Below are 26,566 nucleotides of genomic sequence, written 5' to 3' on the forward strand. Positions count from 1 at the left end.
AACGAGGGTTTTTGTGACCAATAGATAGATTGGTTGGTTGGAACTGTTTGAAACTAAGTGAAGTAATCTGAAGCATGCAACTAAGTTAAGCTGAAAAACATCTGTAACTGATTACGCTTATGAACCTCTCTGAAGTAATCATTTACCTGTTTTTAAGAAAATAAATTTTTATTCTATTTTCAATTTTCAAAAGCCTCCACTGTGTATATTTTCCATCAAGAAGCCTTATAAAAAGTTCCAGCAATACAACAATAAAATACCACAGAAAAGCCTCATAGTGAACATCAGTTTGGGAGTCAGGGGTAGAGACAGTGTGGGCAGGGAATGGGAGAAATTTGCCTCAGACACATTTAACAACAAAAATCCTAAAGTGATTTTAGGTTGGTGGCAGCTACCATTTTTAAAGAAAATCTAAAACGATATACCCTCGCATCTCACATACGTGTGCTTGCATGTGAGCATGAGTAGAGGTGAGAGTGGGTACGTTATATTTGGTGTCAGCTCCTTTTGTTATATTGGTGGCAGAGGTGGGATATTATTATAAAAGATTCCCCCCTGCCTCAATTCTTTTATATTGATGGCAGCAGTGGGATTTAAAAAGATTCCCCCCTGCCTGATGAAGAAGCCTCTCCTCTCCGCTCAGTCATTTTATTATACCATGCAAACTCTAATTTTATCAAAAGAATTGCAATGCAATGTAATAAAACAACATTCAGCTCTTGAACCCCTCACTGAGAAATGGGCCTTATCTTTCTCTCTCTCAAGATATTTAGAACTTTAAAGTAAAACACTTAGCATCCAACATTCTGTTATGAAATATATTTAATTGGCGTTGGCAATTTGTGGTCTTCTAGGTGTTATGGAACATCTTCCATCCATTCCTCACCATCATGTTGGCAGGGGTTGGCAAAGGAAGCAGGCCTGTAGCGAGGGGGTGGTTTTAGGGGTTCAACCCCCCCCCCCCCCGAAATTTTTCAGGTTATAAAAAAACCTGGTTTACTCATGAATTTTAACTGGTTAACCAAATCCCCATGCTAAGTCTATGAGATGCAAAACATTAAGAGACCCTCCAGGCACTATTTCAAGCAGATATTGACAGGTTTGTAGCGGGGAGAGGTGTGTGCTAGGGGTTCAACCCCCCCCCCCCCCCCGAAATTTTCAAAACCCCTCCCGAAATTTTTTTCTGGCTACGGCCCTGAAAGGAAGCCATCAAGAAGTGTCCATATTATGGTATATAACAATTGCCTGGGGGAGCAGGGAGGAGGAGCCAGACAAATCTAAGTTATCCATATCTGTAATGCTTTCTAGAGTCGTATCACAAGAAAACACTGAATTGGAGTAGAAGTTCCAATTTTTTTGTTCAACAAAATATAATCGACTTGTTATTTCCTGTAAGGTGTTTCCCCGCCTTTTGACAGTTGTTAGTAGTTTCCAGCTCAGACTATTTTTCACATTCCATAAAAACTAATAGTCTATGAGGTATTTTATTTATTGTATCAGAAGTGAAATGAGAATACAGTTATAACGTATAGAAAAACCACAAAGTTAAAAAGCTGGCACTATACTAAATTTCCTTTCACCAGAAGTTGGCTGCTTCAAGTGCCTTTGGTGTCGCTGTAAGAAGGTTCTCCATTGTGCATGTGGCAGGGCTCAAACTGCATTGCAGTAAGTGCTCTGTGGTTTGCTTTTCTACATATTCTAGTGTTGCAAAGTCCACCTTGTAGCCCCATTTCCTAAGGTTGGCTATGCATCTCGTGGTGCCAGAGTGCAGTCTGTTCAGCGCCTTCCAAGTCACTGCATGCCCAGGGGGGAGTTTCTCATCTGGTATCAGCCACTGATTGAGGTTCCAGGTTTTAGCCTCACTTGCTGAGGTGTTCCTGCAAATACCTCTGTAGATCTTAGAAGCTATTTCTTGATTTAAGGCATTGGCTTGCTGGCTAATACCCAAACAGAGGATGGGCCGGAGACGTTAATGCCTTGGTCCTTTCATTACTGGCTGCTACTTCCTGAGGGATGTCTACAAGGTGAGTAACTACTACAGTGAATTGTGAAAAACACCACACTCCCAATGCTTCCAAATATGCAGATGATCTAATCCAATATTCAGAAAAAGATTCCAGTGAGTTTGGATTTTAGCCAAGTAAAGAAACCGAACATAAAACGTATTTGTTAAAAACCATTTCTTAGAGCTTCTGTATTTAAAGTTATTACTTGTCATAGTAATACATTTTCCTCAAGAGGTGTGATTTAAGTTGACAATGTCCCTTTGAACTTCTAAATCTCTATGCCTAACTATGGCATATTTACTCTCCCCTTTTTACTTCTTTGTTTAGAGGTATGTGGACCATCTGTGCATCTAATATGGTGTTCTTAAATAGCCTCCAGCGTGATTCAGTGTTCCTTTTTATCACTTTTGGTTTTGTCAGCCTTTCTCTCCATTAACTCTTCTGTCTCCTATTTAAAGTTTTCCATTTTGATAGCTGTAACTATCACTATCTACCACAAGATTCTGGATTAGAGGCAACTGCTGTAATCTCCTCCTAAAGTTCGAACCTGAATATCTTCTTACAAATAGCATCTGCCATCACATCTTTTTCAATATCATGTATAGAAACTGTTACATATAGACAACATGAGGAGATGGGAATCATATTGCCCTTCAGTAATGGTTGGGCTCTACAGCTTTCAAAAGCAGTGATGAAAAGTGCTGGCACTTGCAAGTCAACAGCAACATGGGGAGAGCTGCATGATACCCCCTCCTCTTTTAATGCTATTTATTATTTAACTCTTATAAACAAGGCGTTGGAAGGACAAAATAATGCATATATTGGAGACAGTAGGAGAAGGTAGGAAAACTATATACGAATATAAAGAAACTAAATTACTAAGAAGAGACCTGGACATTTCAGTGAGACAGAACACAATATACGGTATCAGGAAAGAGGATAGTCACAACAGAAATTGAAGTCCAACATCAAGAGCAAAGACTGAACTGAAAAGTAAGAATTGGCTACCAATTGAATTAATCATTTCTAGTGATGTCGTCAAAACTGGAATAAACTTTTAGTAAGACTTTGAAAGGGTGCAACAGAAATTGAGGAAAGACAAATATTTCTTAATGTGGTAGGGAAAGCAATAAATGAATTTATAAATAGCTTGCAACTTTACCACACTCAAAAACTGTGTTTGAGAATGTATGAAGAATATCACCCCAACAACAACACAATGAGATTTTTTAATGTTACACATTCAGAAAGAGAGAGAGGGCGAAATAACTGTTTAGACTTTTAAAAGCTAAAGCATGGTTTGCAACCATAGACAGTTAAGTTTTGTATAAAAAACTGTCTTATATTGGAAATTAAAGAAAGCAGCATTAGGAAAAGATTTCTATAAGATAAATAATTTAAACTGTGAAAAGCTTTCAACATATGTACGGCCAGTCATTTTTATCTCTGGAGCTCATCCTTCCAGGTGTTTTTCATCCCCAGGCAGACTTTCTTCTGGCAATGAAAAGGGACTTCAGGGAATTGATAACAAAGATTATTTTTTAATCATGTCAGTCGCTTCTGGTGAGAGAGAATTGGCCGTCTACAGAGACGTTGCCCAGGGGAAGCCCGGATGTGTTAGCTGGGAGGCTTCTCTCATGTCCCCGCAAGCTAGAGCTGACAGACGGGAGCTCGTCCCCTTCTTGTGGATTTGAACCGCCAACCTTCAGGTCAGCAGCTCAGCCAGCACAAGGGTTTAACCCATTGCTCCACCACGGTTAGTTAACAGATTAGTTAACCAATCTGGGAACTCATCCGGCTATACTGGCCCATACCCACGTGCTACTTCCAGGCTTTATACTGCACCCACTCTGTATTTATTAAGTTGTATATTTCAGTTTGGTCTGCCGTTGTCAAGTACAGTGTGAAACTCAGATAAAGTCTCTTTCTGATTGATCTGTGTACAACAAGCATCCCATTGCTTGAAGAAGACTGTCAGATTTTAAGTCTTAATAAGTACATCCATCTTTACAGAGTCAATGATGCCAGAAATACAACATGACTGATGTAATACAACTTAATAGCTATAATTAAAAGGGAACACGCCTTTTAATTGCATTGGATACCTGCTAATCATCTGGACAATGAGGATTTGATTCAAATTTATGGTATTAAATGGCAGCAGATGGACAATAAACTGTCCACTAAGAATGCACACACTGATGAGGCCTCCATTCTGCCAATTACCTCCATTAAGGTTGTGTTGGTGGAATCAGTCAGTTCCCCAAATGCCACATTTTGTATTGAAACAACTACTGCTAGGGAAACTTAGATATGCAAGTTAATAAGAATTTGGTATGTCTCTGATGTCATTGCAAGAGAATGAAAATAAGAATCCATCAGATTTAGAGGTGCTGCAAAGTCATATCCCAAACACTGCAAATAAAGAAATTATAATCAAAGTGCTAAAGGGCTGCAGGAATTTTATCTTAAGTAAGCATAAGGATCATTTTGTTTTGTGCTAATATTCATCTTTTAATTTAATCTCCATTGAATCTGCTGCCATGGGAATAATCACTATTTTTTTACACAGCAACCATTTTAGTTCCAGGATTACATAGACAAACAACCATGAATCATAGAGTTGGAGGAGAACACAAGAGGCATCTTGTCCAAACTCCTTGATGAAAATGTGAATTTTGTTTCAGGAAATAGGTAAAGGTAAAGGTTTTCTCCTGACATTAAGTCTAGTTGTGTCCGACTCTGGGGGTTGGTGCTCATCTCCATTTCTAAGCTGAAGAGACGGTGTTGTCCATAGACACCCCCAGGTCATGTGGCCGGCATGACTGCATGGAGTGCTGTTACCTTCCTGCTGAAGTGGTACCTACTGATCTACTCACATATGCATGTTTTCAAACTGCTAGGCTGGCAGAAGCTGGGGCTAACAGCAAGAGCTCACCCCACTCCCCGGATTCAAACCATGACCTTTCGATCAGCAAGTTCAGCAGCTCAATGGTTTAACCCGCTGTGCCACTGAGGGAAATACTGGCCTGGGAAGCGGGAATCAATTACATTAAGGTGATCCAGGGAGTTGGAATAAAAAAATCCTTATAAGTGCTGTATTCCCTGGGAATATTTCATGATGTAAAACATGATGTAAAACATGCCATATTGATTCTAATAAATCAATCAATGAAAAAGACAGTAGGAAAAGTCCTGGCTTTTCCAGTCTTTCTATACAAAATGTACTTCATCTCATTTAATGTTTTTACTGCTGCATACCAATTTCTGATTTGCACTTTGTTTATGATCTGAGGGCTACTTTAGCCCAGCCTCATGACAGATCTCAAGGATGTCATCTCAGCCAAAAAGACTGATCAGTTGGAAATGTATTAACTTTTTTTGATTCTGGTGGACCTACCTGAGAAATCATGTAACCAATGAAAGACCTATTCTGAAAATTTGCAGCAGAGAATCTACTGAAAGCACTGAATACTGGAATAGACTGAGCCTAAATGAGTAATTCCCAAGAACACACCCTAAAATATTTATAATTCAATGCAGATTATTCTGTTCTGTTTTAAGATCAGGCAAGCAAGTTTGTGTTGGGAAGGTGGATATATTTATAGACATTTTTAGTTGGAATCTTTGCACAAAGAGTACTTTGCCTGAATGGAAATAAAGGAAGATTAAAAAAAATTGTCAGGGAAGAGCCATATCTAATTCAACACACAAGAATGGGCAGAAGGAGAAATAATGAAATATAAAGGGAAAATGAAAGTTAAGACTTTGGCACCAGGAAACAATCTATCAGAATCTGGTGCTATCCCACAAGTCCTTTTGTAATAAATGGACTTGTGGAAATATTCAGCCAATTATGCTTTAACCTATCCGTTTACATATACCCCTTTAAAAGCATACTTTGGTTTTTAGACACAATCTTCCTATTTTAGACTACAAGGCACCAAGTAACACACATTATTTGTATTTTAAAAAGGTAGCTCACAAATTTATACCTTCGCAAGATTTGTAAAGGCAATTCCATGAAAAGTAGACTAACTACCTTTACTGCAATGCCCTTTTCTAACATCAGAAGGCACCCTCCCAGAATCCCAGAATGGCTTCCGTCCCTCCAGAGCAGGGGTCCCCAAACTAAGGCCCAGGGGCCGGATGCGGCCCTCCGAGGTCATTTACCTGGCCCCCGCCCTCAGTTTTATAATATAATATATTGTATATACATATAATATTGATAATATTATAATGTAATACAATATAACACTAATAATAATATCATATAATAATATTAATTATATATTCTACATTACATATAATATTACTAATAATATTATAGTATAGTGGTATAGTTCAATATAGAAATATATAATGCTAATATTGTGCTATGCTAATAATATAATATATTGTATGTACATATAATGTGTAAGCCACTCGAGTCACCTTTGGGGTGAGAAGGGTGTGATACAAATGTAGTAAATAAATGCAGTAAATAAATAAATAATAAATAAATTTTAGACTTAGGCTCACTCGAAGTCTGAAATGACTTGAAGGCACACAACAACAACAACAACAACAACCCTAATTAACTTGACTATCTCATTGGCTAGAAGCAGGACCACACTTCCCATTGAAATCCTAATAAATGTATGTTGGTTAAAATTGTTTTTATTTTTAAATTTTCACTACAAATAAGACATGTGCAGTGTGCAACGGAATTTGTTTGTATTTTTTTTTTCAAATGATAATCCGGCCCCTCAACAGTCTGAAGGATTGTGGACTGGCCCTCAGTTTAAAAAGTTTGAGGACCCCTGCTCCAGAGGAACAGTGGACATGATATTCACTGCACGACAGCTGCAAGAAAATGCAGGGAACAAAACCAACCTCAGTACATGGCATTCATTGACCTTGCAAAGGCATTCGACACAGTGAATCGCAGCGCTCTCTGGACCATCCTCCAAAAAATCGGGTGCCCTGACAAATTTGTGATCATCCTTCGGCTCCTCCATGATGACAACAGTCTTGGATGACAACGGCTCCCAAAGTGACCCATTTAAGGTGGAATCAGGTGTCAAGCAAGGATGTGTTATTGCCCCTACCTGATTTTCCAACTTCACCTTGTTGATGGGAAGCTTTCCACCGGAGTGGAAATCATGTATCGGACAGATGGCAAGCTATTTAACCTCAGCAGACTGAAAGCCAAAACCAAGGTCACCACAACATCTATTATAGAACTCCAATATGCCGATGACAACGTAGTCCGTGCGCACTCAGAAGAAGACCTACAAGCTACTCTAAACACCTTTGCAGAAGCATACGAGAAGCTCAGCCTCTCATTGAACATCGAGAAAACCGAAGTGCTCTTCCAACAGGCACCAGCTAATCCCTCTGCAATGCCAGGAATACAGCTTAATTGTGTCACATTAGAAACCGTTGACCATTTCCACTACCTTGGCAGCCACCTCTCCACAAAAGTCAACATCGACACTGAAATACAACACCGCCTGAGCTCTGCGAGTGCAGCATTTTTCCGTATGAAGCAAATAGTGTTTGAGGATCGGGACATCTGTTGAGATACCAAGGTGCTTGTTTATAAAGCCATTGTCCTCCCAACCCTGTTATATGCCTGCAAAACGTGGATGGTCTACAGACATTACACTCAACTCCTGGAGCGTTTCCATCAGCGTTGCCTCAGAAAAATCCTGCAAATCTCTTGGGAAGACAGGCGGACAAATGTCAGCATGCTGGAAGAAGCAAGACCACCAGCATTCAAGCGATGCTCCTACGCCATCAACTCCGCTGGACTGGCCACGTTGTCCGAATGCCCGATCACCGTCTCCCAAAGCAGTTACTCTACTCCGAACTCAAGAATGGGAAACGGAATGTTGGTGGGCAGGAAAAGAGATTTAAAGATGGGCTCAAAGCCAACCTTAAAAACTGTGGCATAGACACTGAGAACTGGGAAGCCCTGGCCCTTAAGCGCTCTAATTGGAGGTCAGCTGTGACCAGCAGTGCTGTGGAGTTCGAAGAGGCACGAATGGAGGGTTTAAGGGAGAAACGTGCCAAGAGGAAGGAACGTCAAGCCAACCCTGACTGGGACCGTCTTCCACCTGGAAACCGATGTCCTCACTGCGGGAGAACATGCAGATCAAGAATAGGCCTCTTCAGCCACCTAAGAACCCACCCCCAAGACCCCACAGATGGAAGACAATCGTCCTCGAACTACGAGGGATAGCCTAAGTACAAGTTTCTAACATCTAATTTAAAAAGGGCAAAATTAGAAGAAATATATTGGTTTGAACTCAATGTTTCCCCATGTGTTTGAAAAACTTAATTAAAAAGAAATCCACAAAAAGCCCTAAAGATTTAGGTTTTTTACAGAGAGATTACCTGAGATATGCTACAACTGTCCAAGTTCTCATGAAGCATTGTCATTTGTAAATTAAAATTTCAATTTAACTATCCAGTTCCAGTCCACTATTTATATTAGGAGTTCTTAAGATGTGGTCCATGGGCAAAGAGTCCTTAGGTAGGCATTGGTGGGTCTTTGAATCAGGTACCAGAAAAATTATTTACTTCTCTTTAATTTTAATATTTAATATTACCTCTTTAATTTTTTCCCCTATTACTTTGAAACATGTGTTTAGACCAGATATGGGCAAATTTGGGCCTCCAAGTGTTTTAGACTTCAACTCCCACCATTCCTAACAGCCTAAGCGGCTGAGGGGGAAAAGGAAAGGGCCTGAGGCTGTTAGGAATGGTGGGAGTTGAAGTCCAAAACACCTGGAGCGCCCAAGTTTGCCCATGCCTGGTCTAAACACATTTTTCTGGAGCAAAAGTCCAAAACTCCAGAATGTCAGAGATCCATTACACACAAAAGGGGTAAGAACCTAAATATTCTACACCTATATCTGTACTTCTGTAAATCATATGGCAATGATTTTAAATCATAAGATTTCTCAAAATAAATTCCTATGCATTGTTGTCTCATTATTTATTTGAGACAGTGTTTGTTATTTTTCAAATACAGCTGAAAGCAAAACAGAGGATACACAATATATCCTACTAATGTAAGTATTCCAGCTAAAGGGTACTGTAAAATTTACTTTCATATACAGTTATGGTTAAGCCTTTTGAGTTCAGGTTTCTTTTGTGACAGTAAATTAGAATAAATCCTCACACAATCCCAATGTTTTCCTAAATGAATGTGGTCCACCTTCTGATAGTGGAATGAGAACGAGCCTTAATCTCAACATTGGGACTATAGAGGAGAATGGGCTCATTTGAGAAGCTTCACAATGATCCCTGCTATTTGTCTTGGACCAAAGCTGTTGCTATCTGACTGAAGTATTTCACAAATATATGTGGAATATAGCAGTTTATATAAAGGTATCCTAATCATGTGTTTTTGTGTATTCTGCTTTACATACATCTAAAAATAAGCTTGAAGAATGGCTTTAATTTTGTTGTTGTTGTTGTTACTCAACTTGTGGCAGCCCTATGAAGGAGAGCTCCAATAACTGTGGTCATCAATAATTCTGCTCATGTCTTGCGAACTCAAGATTGCAGCTTCTTTAACTGAATCAATTCATCTGTAATTGACTCTTCCTCTTTTTCTCATATGTTTCTGTTTTATTTATTTTAATTTAATTTTAAGAAAAGTAATACTAAAAAGGCAGAAGAAACTATTCTTTCACATGCCATTAATTAAAGCTTTTGCATCCCAGAAAAACAAATATTCATATTCTAGTTTATAGTAAACTAAATAGAGAAAACATTTTACACAAGTACAGTGCTCCCTCACTTATCGCTGGGGTTAGGTTCCAGGACCACCCACAATAAGTGAAAATCCACAAAGTAGGGACACTATATTTATTTTAATATTTATACATTATTTTAGTAGTTATATACTATTTTAAGTCTTTATCAACCAATTGTGTGTTGATAAATCACCTTCTCCTCCTCCTGTTGGCGCTAGGGCTCCTTTTCTCTCCCTTTGGCTTCTCCTTACTCCCTTCCTTAGGCTGTAAATTGTATTTTTTAATGATTTATAATAGTCTTTTTGAAAAACCGCGAAACAGCGAATTCGCGAAAAGTGAACCATGAAGTAGTGAGGGGACACTGTATAACTTGTCTAATTTTTTGTAAATCATAGGTAAAGGTAAAGGTTTCCCCTGACGTTAAGTCCAGTCATGTCTGACTCTGGGGGTTGGTGCTCATCTCCATTTCTAAGCTGAATAGCCAGCGTTGTCCATAGACACCTCCAAGGTCATGTGGCCGGCATGACTGCATGGAGCGCCATTACCTTCCCGCCGGAGCGGTACCTATTGATCTACTCACATTTTCATGTTTTCAAACTGCTAGGTTGGCAGAAGCTGGAGCTAACAGCGGGCGCTCACTCCGCTCCCGGGATTTGAACCTGGGACCTTTTGGTCTGCAAGTTCAGCAGCTCAGTGCTTTAACACCATTCACCACTGGGTAAATCATACCCAAATAAAATTATTATGTAGTAATAAATACCAGGGAATAACACTATACTATGTAAGTTAATATAGAAGAAAAAACTACTTATGTTTATATCCATTATATATTTATAATTAGCTGGTGTTTGCCATTCATATTCAAAGACATATTCAGCAAAAGTTAAGTAGTCCACTCGCTGAAACTCCTTTTTCTGATTTTAGAAACAGAAAACTAAGCATTTGGTTTACTCATGGAAATGAATGCGAACTGTGCCTTGGTTCTGACCAATGTATCAAATTGCATCCAGTTAAGCTCACTTTTTAATAGAGTGCCTTTGTTAGTGGTGCTGCAAGGGGAATTTGGATCCGAATGATCCAGAGTAGATCTGTGAGGAATTAAGGATGGGGGATGGCAGTAGTAAGATATGCAATCAGCAATCCACTTCTACAGCATTGTACCTCCGCTTTGTTATGTCGTGTACCCACGTGGCTCCTTTTGCAGCATGTATAATTGTATAACTGGAAGTGTTTTAAAACTATGTCCAGGTGGTAGCCATAAATAACCTGATTACTATTTCTAAGCAGACACAACATGTTATACATATTCTGTATCCTACAAAATTTTACAAAATGTAGATTAAGATCTGATTTCCCACACATTTGGTCATAATGTAATTATTTTTATGATTTTTATTTCTGAAGTACTAAAAATATTCCCAGTCTGCTCTTTCTTTCTCTCAGACTAGGCTAAGTGCTTATTGCTGTACTTCATCGTCAGGCTAGGAAAGGGAAGTCTACCTTGTACAATCCATTAGGAAATCCAAGCCATAAATGAAATGACCACAAAGACATATCAGTTAGCAGAAATGCAGCAGCTGTACATATTTATTGTAACACAACACTATATTGTTGGAGAGATGTACTGTTTAAAACATGCATAAGGCAGGTGAAATGTGACCTTATTATTTCTCTGTTTGAAAAATGAGAAGGTGTAGAATGCCGTAACCTCAAATACATAAATAAACATTAAAGTAATGGGAAAGACAGGTACACAACTAGTTGGGTAGTTAACAGTTTAAAGGTCACCAGTTAAACCTGAAACATTGGCCGCCTTGCCTCTTTGATCTCCCACCACACACAGAGCATCATAATACAAAGTCCCCCCACACACAAGCACAGCTGTCGAACCCGACTGCATGCTTTCTACCATAACAAACATAAACATTGTCTGAAACCATGCTATTAAATATATACGAAAGAGATCAAAGATTATTCCTATCATGATACATCAAGCAATTTTGATATGGCAGGGAAAGGAGTATTGGGGATTTTGCAATCAAAAGTTTGTCTTTCATTGAAAATGCAAACCTACTGAACATATGGGAGTTATTTCAAAGTAAAGGGTTACGTTTTAAAACAATATAGTGTTCCAAAATACTTTTATATCATGTGTTACTTGCTCTTTGCTTGAGTATGAGTGAGGTGACTTCCCAATAAGCATGCTCCTTAGCAAGGTGGTAGCTGTTTTGAATATAGAAGAAATATTCAACAGCTGGGTTAAAAATATCTGTTCAGGGCCCAGTGTCACATGAACAGACTTTCTCATGTGCCAGGATTTTCCATTCCCCTTATTCTTTCTGCTTCTGAAGGCTCCCAATTATGCAAGGCAAAAAACTGAGGGGCAAGGGGCTTCAGATAGAAGGTGGCTCATCCTTTTTCCCATTCTTCTGAAAGAAGCCATTGTCAGCTGAATGTACTAAGTATTCGTGTCACACACTGTTTTCAACAAGAAAGCAGTTTACACAGTACAGTTGTTCTTGTTTTGTACCTTCAATTCAGACTTATAGAGACTTTATTGCAAAGCTATCTGAGGGTTTTCTTGGCAAGACTTTTTCAGAGGAGGTTGCCTTCCTCTGAAGAAGAGAGGGTGTTGTTTGCCCAAGGTCACCCAGTGGTTTCTCATGGCTAAAGGGACCTGAGCCTTGGTTTTCAGAGGCCTAGTCCAATGCTCAGACCATGGTATCACACTGGCTCTCATAAAATACAGATGCTATTACAACATATAATGAGTCTAAGGTTCCAGTGAAAATGTGCACGGCCAGCACAAGAACTTAAAACCAACACTGATTGCTGTTCCACTTTATAGAGTATCTATATAATGAAAGTGACTGCATTTATATTCAGTAAGTTATTATATAAGTAGATACTGCCTCCGCCTATATTATTCACTCATAACAAGGTTATTTTAACTGACATATGTTGAATTCAATTCACTGTGTTTTATCCTCTGGCATTAAGTTGTCTTACTCTCACTGTCACAAAATCAAACATATCAATCATCTGATATACACTGTAGACAGAAAACCAATCTGGGAGAGAAGTGTTTGTATGCTTCTCTGCACACAGGAAACTAACCATGTGAACTACGTGCATACAATGGCCTGTATACAATCACGTCATTGCTTGAGTACAGGTCTACTGGTATGTGTGTGTTTACTGAGGTAGCACAAGTGTGGTAGTCAACACATTTTTAGTATGTTAGTAGTTCTGCAAAATGGTTTTACAATCTGTTGTATGATTGATTTGTACAACTGCTTATTCTATTTGCAATTCAACACAAGTGTGTGCGCAGAAATTTTCATCCCACTCACATAATCTGCTAATGTTTGGGCTAAGACAGTTTATGAAAGCATTCCCTGATTCAACAGGAGACATCCTTTTGGAAATTCTTTTTACCTGTGGATTCCTGTCACTGTATCTAGACCAGTCGTACTCAATTTGTGGGTCCCCAGATGTTTTGGCCTTCAACTCCCAGAAATCCTAACAATTGGCAAACTGGCTGGGATTGTTGTAGGCCAAAACACCTGGAGACCTACAAGTTGGGAAGCATTGGTCTAGACAATTATTTTCAGCAAAATAATGTGACACAAACAGAATAAATAAATTTAAGTTTGCAAATATTGGCTGCTGCCACCTAAATCTTCTATAGTGATATATTGATATAGTGATGTGTTGATAACAAGCAGTTTTACATATCAGAAAAGACTGCATTATTTTGACCTTTTAAAACACTATTTTCAGTTGTTCTTTAAACTTGTAATTGGAAGGAATTGGGAAGTCTTAAAGAAGTATCTTAATATATTGCAAGATATTTAAAGGGCCAATACTGCGACCCAGAGAACAATACAACCTGGAGAACAACCCATACTCTGGACATTTGAACACTTCCCTATGTGCATCGTTTTTAAGTGACTAGGACATGATCTTATTAAAAGTGCACCTTCCAGGGATAAGTCCATGAGAAATTTATTGCTAATCAATTCGTTGCACTTTCATTCAATGTTTTTAACTCACTAGCCATTTGTTGGTTGGATGGATTGATTGATTTGTTTTCTCACTTTCTCCCAGTGTAGGTACTCAAGGTGGCTTGTAGGGTTTTTAAAATTTTAAAAAAACAGTATTTTTTTTTCTTTGAATAAACCTCAGCTAATTCTCAGGTTTTTATTATTTCAAGCATTTTTTCATTCTGGCTACAGACGCTTCCTCACTTAGCTTTATTTAAGGATGCTTATTTTAAATTTATTCATTGTATTTCTAAAGTCTTGTCCATTTTGAACAGTGCTGCTTGCTTATGAGTTTTATCTACTGCCATTCCTCAAAATTCAATATTTTCTCACTTCACTATTATTTTTCATAACTGTCTTCGTTTCAAATATCTTTCTTTAGAAATTTTCTATGATCCCCCTTTTCCCCTTTCCTTATTAAATGTCTCTGCATTGTATTATGGTTTGCTTTTTACTTTCTTCAATCTTGCATCTCCCTCCTTTCCATTTCCAGTGGCATCTGGCTGGAGTGCTTTGTCTATGGCTATCAGAGCTCTCCCTCTGCTAAATCTTTTCCAACATCTACTGATGCATTATTTGTTTACCCAAACCTTTGCTGCCTAATTGTCTCCCCCACTTCCCCTTCATTTCCTTTTCTCCTTTTTTTTCTTTTCTTATTAATTTTTGAACCAGTAGCAGAATTCATTTTATTAATCCAGCTCTTTTATAGTGCTTTTATTTATGAAGCATTTCATGAAGAATAAGTATTATTACATTACTCTTATATTTACATTTCTGTTACAGTTTCATTCTTATAAACAGCCTTAAGAATGTTGAAAAATATCATAATAAAGTACATCAATAAAACATTTTTTATAAAAAGTCTGTTTTTTGTAAAGCAACGAACTAAGCACAACAGCTCAAATTGAGGTATTGTAATCAGGCTAATAAATATTGAAACATAGAGCCTGTTTTTAACAAAGTTACATATATTTATTTTAAAAATTCACTTATTGAAATTTGTTACAGCTCCAATTTTAATACGTTTTAAAAATAATAAAGGTATGGAAACCAATGAGTGGTTCCTAACTATCAATTATTTACATAATTAAAACTGATGGCATGGTTTAATGGAAGTGCATTTAGTCTCTTTCAAACCACCTTTCTTTACCTTTGGGTTCTGAGTAAATGAAAGTAATTTTAATTATTTTTATTAATAAGCTCTTTTTATAAACTTATATGGCAATTACATTCACGTTAAAGGCTAAATGAAATGTTAGTTCAGAACAGTTCCAATGATGGCATAGGTATTGATAGCGCCAAACAGATCATAAACTATCTGAAATGCACACAAATTCATGAAAGGGGGGGGGGAGAGAAAGAGGAGGAAAAAGAAAGGGAAAATTTAAAAGACCACTGGTGTCAATGGAAAAGAGTCAAGCTCTCTACAAAGTGCTTTAATCCACATTTTAATATGGTTATGAACCACACAAAAATACTTCACTGCTATTATTTAGGTGTAAATGTTTACATAAGATTTATACTTTCTTGTTTTTGACATTAATTTTTTTTCTAATTTCTGCAAGAATACTTAAGTGCAATTAAAATGCTTGTGACTGATATTTGATAAGGCAATATTAATACCTTAGTGGCCCATCAATACGTTTTCTTTACAGAACACAAGTGCACATGGTTGGTATAAATTGATAGGATATGGTCAGTTTAATCAAAGGTTTTGGTAGTCCTATAAACAATGAAGAAAGGGGAAAGATGGATTTGGGGGGGGGTCTTCTAAACATAAAATGCCACCTGATATATCGACATTGGGATGGGTGCTCTGTGTATGTTACAATCACATTCTCTTACCTTGTTTCTCTTGAAATATGCTCTTCGGCAAGCTGCAAAGCATTTCTCGCTACAGAAACATTTCACTTCACTCCCCATACTCAGGGAATAGCGCTTGATTCCCACTTTCTGGCACCAGGCACACATTATTTGTACATTTGACACATCATCTTCTGCAACACAAAGAAAACAACAGCATTTATATACCAGGATGAGCAACCTGTCAAACATCCATTCACTGTATCTCAAACATGTATTTCAGTCATTTTTCTTCTCATATATCTTTGTCTTTGTGCTCTAGAAGTGTGTATATTTATGTTTTATCTCTGTGCTCTTAAAGCGCTGGTGACAAGTTGCATCACTCTTCAATGATCTGAAAATGATAATCTATTTTATGAAATGATTTAATCCACTGAAATTTAGAAGTTTTTAGTACTTTCAAGAAAGTATTGGGCTTTCTTTATATATTAAAAAAACTGCAAAAAGAGCAAAATCAACTTCATTTGCTTACAAAGGGTAAGCAATTTCCAAGTAGCTGGGAGCCTTGCTGGTACTTCATCAGGGCCAGACTTGTGCTCTTTCTCAAAATGAACATTTCCACTTCAAATATAATACGTGACAAACAGATGGATGGCTTAATCTGGAGCAGTTTAACATTTCTGCATGGTGAGACTCCAGTCCTCCTTAATTTAAAGCAGAGGTTTCCAGGATATTTTTTTATAATCCTGTGTCAATAAATTTAAAAGCAAGGCAATGTGACACATTAAGGAGTGGCAGCCATTATCCTTGATGATCGGAAGGCACTAAAATAGCCAGGTTGCCACGTGTGCTCCATGGGAGAACTCTTATTTGCTCCCAGTCGGACCTTGGAAAGTTTCCTAGAAGTATCATGACTGTAATGATACAGTGAAGACTTTAATATGAAACTATGGTAAAATTATACTCTGGAGTCTAGAGCATCATCCTACTATTGCTGTATTAGGGGGCTTCCTTATGTCCCTGCATGTCTTCCTCATCCTTACTTCCCACAGTCTGCTCTGATTAGTGATATTGCTATGAAAGGAACTAATTAAAATAAATTAAGTTTTCAAGTAAGTTATAATTAGTCTGATAACTACATGTAATTTAATTATGTTTGTTTGTTTTAGTTTAATGGATTAGCTTAAATTGGACTTTCAGCATCAATTTAATTCAGAATTGTTCTTGATTATTAATTAATTGAGAGACCAACAAAGTTTTCAGCTGGCCTTTTAATTGCTTTAGGAATCCCATCTTTTTTTCTGGAATCCAACAGAAAACCAGTAAACATTCAAAGTGGATTGAGGAGATGAAGTAACCGGGATACAGCAGGGAAAAGAAAAACATGGACATGGCATTTGGTAGGATGGATATGAAATGATATTTCAAACATTTAGGTACCTGTTACATTTTCCCCAAGATTAAAACAGGGAAAGGAAAAGGGATACTAGGATAAATCACAGATTGAATTGTTCAGCTTCATTTTCATAAGGTTTTTACTACAATCATATAATTTAAATAGATATTTAGAATGGATCTAAACATTAAATACCCCCATAACTTAAAAATGTTAAAAGTGTAAATCCATTCATTCTGTTCTAACATTCCTGTTTTTGTGATGTTGACCACATCACATTACCAATTTCAGTACTTTGCCAACATGTAGACAAAAAGAGAGAATTGCCATGACAGTCTCTACTTGCCACTATATTACATGCATTCAATCTGTTGCATGAACAGATCGTCCAGGAGGCATAAAATGGCACATTTATAGGTTCTGTATGTATGACTAGGAACTCTGCATACAATTTGCTGTTATGATCCTGTTATTTTCTTAATGGTGAATTAGATGTTTTAATCATTGAATGATCCAGAAATATTTATCAGTCTTTTTTTTTCATTCAAATGCCAAAAGCTAACCTAAAATGCTGCAAACCTCCAAAGTCTCCCTTTATTGTCAATCCAACTACTTCATTTGCTCTAAGGTCTCCACAATAGTATTAGAGAGCCTGCGTTCTTCCAGGAAAAAGATATGTAATAGCTGTATGTATCTTCTGAGAATTCACTGTTCTGTAAAATGGTGGACGTCAAACTTCATACAATTTAACTTGAATTTGGACTGGTTTGTTCCCGTTGATATTTTTTTGTCATATACAGAAAGCCATCTTGTTTACTTGTAATTAAGTCTCACTGAATTCAATAAATTGCATCACCAAGTATATCTGCATAGCTTAATTGTCTAATTTACAATGCTATGCTAATCTAATATTCACATTACATTTCATGTATATTGTTTATGCATTTCTATCATACTTTCTAGAAGAGGCATGGGCAAACGTCAGCCCTCCAGGTGTTGTGGACTACAACTCCCACAATTCCTAACAGCCGATAGGCTGTTAGGAATTTTGGGAGTTGTAGTCCACAACACCTGGAGGGCTGACGTTTGCCCATGCCTCTTCTAGAAAGTTCACCTCAATCTTCTTCTCACAAATTCAACAGTCTTGTAGCAGTTCTTGTGGAGTACAGGGACCTCATTCCTATGCAAATGCATTCTGTATGACACCTCTTCCCCATTTCACTCTCCCGAAAACCCTAGATTCTGACTTTCTACATAACCTATATTTTTCACAAAGTCATGTCTTACTCAGAAATAAGATTAATTGAGTTTAACAGGCACTGTTTTATAGTAAGAGGGGAAATAATCACATTGGAACTTAGAAGGTGCATTACAATGTTTGTTTTTTAAAGTATTACAAAACAATGATTTTAAAAGCATTATCGCTATGTGTAAAGCACAAGACAACATTATTTTTAAAGCTGAGGAGTCTGGTTAAATCTAAAAGTTTATTGTCAGCATCAAAGAACTTTTACTGATAAATATAAATCACAACATTGAGAGTAGTGGAAATGTTATTAAACTGGCAATATTTATTCTGTTAACATGAATCAAATGTGGCACATAGCTTTGAATTATGGCAGCTAGGGAAAGGAGCCAAATGCCTTTAGTACAAATTAGTTTGCCAATAATTCTGCAGAATTATGACAGCACTACTACAAATTTCTTTAATGCTAGGTTACTACTATACAGCAAAGTTACAGATGAAGAAAACACAGGCAAGCTCTCAGGTCTTCTCCAGTATAAGCCAGTTCTTCTTATCGGGCTCTTTCCCATGCAGAGCCCCATATGTTTTCACTCTGTTTTCATTCCTCAACCTTGGTTGTGAACTCATGGCATGGAGGTGTTCTGGTGTCTTGAACACACCAGATACGTGTCCATAACAGAAAGCAACATCTGAGCTGTCCTGATGCAATGGCTGAAGTAATCCAGTAAAAAAAAGAAATCTTAGGAAAACTGGTAACAGGATATGCATTATAGGACTGATGCGTATTCTTACCTGTAAGATAATGCTTAGTTCTTGGAAAGAAACAGTGGACATATTTTCTGCTTTTTTTATTGTGCAAATATTATATTGGGGCAGGAGAAAACAAAGAAAACAAAAATGAAAACAAATGAATTAAAAAATAAGACAACAGATAATAAACTGAAAATACATTAATCACAAATCACCTAGAAAAGATGATCAAATCACGATATGTGTGTGTACATATAAAGTTGGCAACTATGTGTTATATGTTCAAACAGTGATGTTCAAACAGTTATAAGATTCTCCCTCCCTTAAGAAATGGATGCAGGTATTAGGGATCAAACCAAAGAATCAATTTGAACTAACCAAAAATCAATTTCTAGAATATGGACAGATAGTTCAAGAACATATATAAGTTTGCAATATCCAAAGATTACAGGAAAGCAAAATAAATTGTATGTATTTTTAGAGGAAGGCTGAGAGAGAGTGAACTTTCCCTAGGCCACTGAGTGAATTCCATGACTAATTCATATCCTGGTGTCTTTGAATTCTAGTCTAACATTCAGTCCACTATACTCCATTGGTTCTCTAAAACTGTATTTCATCAAGATGTATTTATTTTGTATCAAAAGCATTGCATAAATTAGTATAAAACTGATAAAAATAGATGGAGCACAAGCGGCTAAATATCTTTTGACCAAAAATGAGCAACAGTGACTGCATTGTCTGTAGCCTCAAACAACTCTTCCTCTATACATGAGGCAGGACATTGCGGACAAGCATACAGATACAGAGTTGTCTGTTCTGCTCCACATTGCTTTTAAACATTTTAAATTGCTTTTAAACATTTTATTTTATCAAGATGAAATATCCACAATTAAATAAAATGAGAGGTGAAGACAAAGATGGGAACCCTGAAAAACAGCTGTAAGAGGCATTCACATTTTGACCGATCTATTGTATATTGAGCTTCTATTTACTCAATTCAGCTGCGAAAAACAAGAAGAGAATACAATGCAGACTCAACCAAGTATTTTTAAAGTTTTAGCTTCCAGGTGGAACACATGCATTTGTTTTGTATTGAGAAAACAGGGTGACAAATACACTTTGACAGATAAAAGGGAAACAGATATGGAGTCAAATGATGTTAGTCACTCAAGGAAAATACAAGCAATACGAGCTAAAGTGGTTTCTTCACTTAATCCACTCCTTTTCCATAATCTACTACAGCAATAGATTTAAACTCTTCTGAGCTATTAAACATTTTCCTCACAATGACTGAAGATAAATACAGCCCAAAATTCAGAATGCATCCTAGAAATTGAATATATAATGAAAAAAGACAACAATACCATACATACTAATAGCCATTCATTCTTATAGTGCCAACGCAGTACTGCTCATCAACAAGAAATGGTGTAATAGAAAGATTCGGTAAAATATCAACATTTGGTCAATTAAAAAAACCCTTAACAAATCAAATTATGAGGATGAGCATACTCTGTGGTCAAAACAAAGAGCCAGTTTTGTGAGCTATGGAAAAATAAAATGGGAGACAGAATCATACCGAAACATATCAGCTCACAATTTCTGAAGCGCTAAAAGTTTTAGGGGATTGATAAAATACTGATGAAAAAGGGAAGGAAGAAGTCATTTGATAGGCTAGCCCTTTGGTCCAGCTTTCTCCTAACTAAGGAGAGACAAAATACAGCATCTGTGATCAGACAGATGAGTTTCAGCAGCTAGACATGTAATGTTCTTTTATCCCTCAAGAGAATGAGGGAGCATTAATTGTTACTCATACTTAAGTGAAAATATTTATTGCCAATTATTTAAAATCCAAGAGAACTATCCCCAGCTATTTGTCTGTGTCGTTATACAACTTTCAATTTGAAAGGCCTATGACCCTACTTCTGATACAGTTGAATTTCTGCAAGAGACATGGTTGTCTGGAAGTCTGAATAAACACTTCACACAGCAAGATTTGTTGGTTGACATATTTGTTTCTTCTTATTCCTAAACAGGAATAAATGAAGTCCAGTACAGGGTAAGAACAAAAGCCAATCTGTTCCAGCATTCTGTCGCTACAGCAACTGACATCCCTATCCTCCATGAATTCATCTAATTTCCTTTAAAGCTGCCCAGATTGGTAGCCATTATTATTTATTTACAACAGCAAATCTCATAGATTAAGAGTATGGCATGACCTCACACCTGCGGGACCAGTACCTGTAGTTTTGCTTGTCCACACCCAACAAAATATGTCCTCTTCACTTCTGAGAGAATCAAACTCTACCTGGACCTGGTAATTTGTTTGTTTTTGGTTTCTTGTTAAAATTATCTCTTATTGCTACTATCTATTTCAACTGAGGTATGATATCTGGCTCAACAAACACAAACATTTTGAGCATAAAGATGAGTAGTTTCTGAATTTTGAAAAGAACTAATGTAAGCATGAAGCCACTTTGCCATTATTACAAATAAGTCAGATACTTCAGATCTATATTTTCCACAACTTTATCATAAATCAATATGTCCACTAAACCCTCTTAAAAATCCTTAAACTCTAGAAGTGTGTATGAAATTAGGTTTACTCAAGGCAATTTGTTTGGAATCTTTATTTATTTATCATACCATTCAGCCAAACGAAAGGCTCCTAGAGTGGTTTACAAACCATTAATTTGCATTTCTTTGCCTTCAAGCTTGCAGTGCTAATAAGACAGGATGCATGAAGAAAGGGAAGTAGTACTGAGGGGAGGAATTAAGGAGTTTTTTTCCCTTCAAAGGCCAGTCAAAGATGGAGGGAGCAGCTCTCACCAGTATCTGGGGCTAAGGCACCATGAAGCTCTGTCACGCTGCATTCTGCTTCTGATTATCACTGGCTAGATATTGCAAGATACGTACAATATAGGTTGAGAATCCCTTATTGAGAATTCTGAAATATCGCAAAATCCAAATGTGTTCACGGGTGACTGAGATAGCAACATTGCTTTGTTCAATGTACACAAACTTTGTTTTATGCACAAATTTAATTTAAAAATAAAATTGCTTTCAGGTTCTGTGTATAAGAAGTATATGAAACATAAATACATTTCATATTTAGAGTTTGATCCCATCTCCAAGATATCCCATTACGTGTGTGTGTGTGTGTGTGTGTGTGTGTGTGTGTATGTATGTGTGTGTGTGTATATATATATATATATATATATATATATATATATATATATATATGCGCAAGTATTCCATACTTCTGATCCCAAGCATTTCATAAGGGATACTCAACCTATACCTTTCTGTCCTAGAATCATAGAATCATAGAATAGTAGAGTTGGAAGAGACCTGATGGGCCATTCAGTCCAACCCCCTGCCAAGAAGCAGGAAATCGCATTCAAAGCACCCCGGACAGATGGTCATCCAGCCTCTGCTTAAAAGCCTCCAAAGAAGGAGCCTCCACCACAGTTCGGGAGAGAGAGTTCCACTGCTGAACAGCTCTCACAGTGAGGAAGTTCTTCCTGATGTTCAGGTGGAATCTCCTTTCCTGTAGTTTGAAGCCATTGTTCCACGTCCTAGTCTGCAGGGCAGCAGAAAACAAGCTTATTCCCTCCTCCCTATGACTTCTCTTCACGTATTTGTACATGGCTATCATGTCTCCTCTCAGCCTTCTCTTCTGCAGGCTAAACATTCTTTAAGCCGCTCCTCATAGGGCTTGTTCTCCAGACTCTTGATCATTTTAGTCGCCCTCCTCTGGACGCTTTCCAGCTTGTCAACATCTCTCTTCAATTGCGGTGCCCAGAATTGGACACAGTATTCCAGGTGTGGTCTGACCAAGGCAGAATAGAGGGGGAGCATGACTTCCCTGGATGTAGATGCTATGCCCCTATTTATGCAGGTCAGAATCCCGTTGGCTTTCTTAGCAGCCACAGCACATTGTAGGCTCATGTTTAACTTGCTGTCCACAAGGACTCCAAGATCCTTTTCACATGTACTGTTGTCAAGCCAGGCGTCCCCCATTCTGTATCTTTGCATTCCATTTTTTCTGCCAAAGTGAAGTATCTTGCATTTGTCCCTGATGAACTTAATTTTGTTAGTTTCGGCCCATCTCTCTAGTCTGTTAAGATCATTTTGAACTCTGCTCCTGTCTTCTGGAGTGTTGGCTATCCCTCCCAGTTTGGTGTCATCTGCAGACTTGATGATCATGCCTTCTAACCCTTCTTCTAAGTCATTAATAAAGATGTTGAACAGAACCGGGCCCAGGACGGAACCCTGCGGCACTCCACTCGTCACATCTTTCCAAGATGAAGACAACGCATTGGTGAGCACCCTTTGGGTTCATTCACTTAGCCAATTACAGATCCACCTAACTGTAGTTTTGTCTAGCCCACATTTTACTAGTTTATTTGCCAGAAGGTCATGGGGGACTTTGTTGAAGGTCTTACTGAAATCCAGGTACGCTACATCCACAGCGTTCCCTGTATTGACCCAACTTGTAACTCTATCGAAAAAAGAGATTAGATTAGTTTGGCATGACTTGTTTTTGGTAAATCTGTGTTGGCTATTAGCAATGACCACATTTGTTTCTAAATGTTCGCAGACCACTTCCTTAATGATCTTTTCCAGAATCTGGCCTGGTATCGACGTGAGGCTGACCGGTCGGTAATTGTTTGGGTCGTTCTTTTTTCCCTTCTTGAAGATCGGGACCACATTCGCCCTCCTCCAATCTGCTGGGATTTCTCTTGTTCTTCAAGAACTCTCGAAGATAATTGCCAGTGGTTCAGAAATAACTTCAGCTAGTTCCTTCAATACTCTTAGATATAGCTGATCCTGAAGACACACTACAAGATATATGTTCATGAGAAAGCTTTAAGCTTTTATGAGGCCAGAGGGAAGAAGCATCTTTATCACTGGTTGTCATTGCTAAGTATTTGAAATTTACCACAACAAACTTGGAAGAGAATAAGCATTCTAGGTCACTCAGCAGTTCCTATCACCAACATTTTTTTTTATGTCAGGAATGGATAACTGACAAAATTTAGAGGCTCCATTGGGTCTTCCTGGGTTCTTAAAAGAAAACAAAGCCAAAATTGTTCCCACCTCAGTGTTTTTTTCTCTCCAAATAATGGCCTAAGGCATGTAAGGTGCAGTTTTACAATACTTGGAGGGCAAACCATGATTGACTTCATGTTCATTCTAACATGGTTGGGGAGAGCAAAATTGGCCAAATTGTCAAAAATGGGCTCTGGGAGGCCCTCAAAATGACATTAGCTGCACATCACATTTCTCCCACTCCATTTTATGTTAACATTCCCAACATGAGCAACTTTATTGGGTTAGTCTTATTAAATGCTTTCAAAACTCCCATGGTGCTATAAAATCATAGTTAGAACAAAATGTTATAGTGCAACAATACAAACAGCTTTTTATTTTTACAACAAATAAAATATCCTCACTGCCTATCTCAATAAACATCTGCAGAGAGCAGGTGTTATCAAGACAACCTCCTTCGTGTCTTGTCATTCATAGAGCCAACAATTATGCAAGTAGTTCCAGGCTGTGTTTTCAACTCCACGGTTATATTGCCATAGGTGGAAACAGGACGTGCTGCAATTGTTGTATAGAGAGCACTTATACTGGCTTCCTTATGGTTTACCAGCCTGTGTACATTTCATAATGAACAATGCAATAAACACAGAGCGTTCACAGTGTTAAATCATGCTCCCAGTGGGAACAGTTTGTATAACAAGATAGAATTATCACATTATAATAACTAAATATGCATCAGGCAAAAGCATACTCCAATTAATCATCAAAAGTTTGCAGTGCCATTTAAAGGCTTAATTAAAATGATTCTTTAGTGACTCTCCATCCCCCCACCCTTACTCCCCCTCCTATTTGAATTAACTACAAGAAAAAAACTTGTGATAACATATCTTACGAAAGCTTCTACAGTCAATGATTGTTAGTTTAGCTAACTTTTCATTCATGCTGCCACTTTTTATTCTACAAGACAGGAATGAATAAAATGCAGCTCTTCAGATATTTTTGGGCTACTATTCCCATCAGCTCTAGCTAGCACAATGTAGCAAGAATGATAGGAGTTGTAATATTGTCCCTTTCCTAGTTATTAACCACAGATTTCAACAATTTATTGGTAGCAGTCAACACCAGTTGGTAAAAATTTCTTCCTAGTAAGACCTAAGACTGGGTATATTTTAATACGAGGGTTGAATGAAAAGTAATGTCTCCACCTTCGTAACTCCTCAACAGATGGCCGTACTAGTATGTGGCAGGTACTGGCTTATTCAGGAGACTCTCCTCTACAGTTCCATTTGGCGGGAAACCTTAGCATTGAATGGTTGTGTTGTTAAAGTGCAAAGTATGGAACCCTGCACAGACGGTCGGTCAGTGCGACTTAAGCAACATGCAGTCATTGAATTCTTGACAGCAGAAGGTGTCACCCAAAGGAGATTCATCAGAGAATGCAAGCTGTTTATGGTGATCGTGTCTATGTGAGTACTGTGCGTCATTGGGCAAGTAAGTTTAAAGATGTTGAGGTGGGAACATCTGACTAGTGTGACAAACAAAGAGTTGGAGGTCCTGTAACAGCAACCACTGAGTTTCACAAGCAAAAGGTTGACAGATTGATTCAGGACAACCGTCATATCACTCAGAGAGAAATTTCAAGCATAATCAGCATTTCGCAAGAACATCAGGGTCACATTATTGGTTTGCTTGGCTATCGGAAGATCTGTGCACAATAGGTACCCAGGATGCTATGCCTGAAATGACAGCGCACAGACTTGAAATTTGCCAGGAACTCCTCTTGCATTATAAGAATGAAGGTGACACCTTTCTCCTTTGGGGTGACACCTTCTGCTGTCAATAATTCAATGACTGCACGTTGCTTAAGTCGCACTGACCGACCATCTGCGCAGGGTTCTATACTTCGCACTTTAACAACACAACCGTTCAATGCTAAAGTTTCCTGCCAAATGGAACTGTAGAGGAGAGTCTACTAAACAAGCCAGTACCTGCCGCATGCCAGTACTGCCATCTGTTGAGGAATTACAAAGGTGGAGGCATTACTTTTCATTCAACCCTCGTATCTACTTGGCTTCTGGTATGTTGCTATAATAATGAATAAATGTTAAATATTACATGTCTTGATAGTTTAATAAATTGTGTGTTATCATACACTTTCTTCAACATCTCAAAATGCAATTGAACTGAGGATACAGTAACACGCAAATTCCTTATAGTTAATGAATTAAAGGGTTAAAAAGAAGCTGATTGATCAACTAAAAAGTATTTAAGCAGCTGGCAACACTAATTAATAGCTAACGTGGCTTCTCCCTATTAGAGTTTTTAAAACAAAAACAAAAACAAACAATGAATAGGTGAAACAGTAATGAGAAGGTCGTTTGAGTATTTTGACTGTTATAAGATCCAATTACCTAAAAATGTTCATATCAGCCAACCTGTGGAAACAAAAGTCTTAAATCCAATTTAGTCCCAACTAGAGCATTCGCATTAATTGAATGGGGCTTATATTTGTGTTG

General features: G+C 37.7%; 1 protein-coding gene across 2 annotated transcripts in view; it reads right to left on the reverse strand.

Annotated features, from left to right (window-relative positions):
- The window catches only part of sobp (sine oculis binding protein homolog), a 199,101-nt gene that overhangs the window by 130,018 nt on the left and 42,517 nt on the right, over positions 1-26,566 (reverse strand). For both annotated transcript variants that reach the window (XM_062980188.1, XM_003215610.4), the window contains exon 4: positions 15,649-15,800. In XM_062980188.1, the coding sequence (XP_062836258.1) occupies positions 15,649-15,800 (152 nt within the window). The remainder of the gene's footprint in view (positions 1-15,648; positions 15,801-26,566) is intronic.

The sequence above is a fragment of the Anolis carolinensis genome, chromosome 1, assembly GCF_035594765.1.
Source record: "Anolis carolinensis isolate JA03-04 chromosome 1, rAnoCar3.1.pri, whole genome shotgun sequence".
Classification (NCBI taxonomy): domain Eukaryota; kingdom Metazoa; phylum Chordata; class Lepidosauria; order Squamata; family Dactyloidae; genus Anolis; species Anolis carolinensis.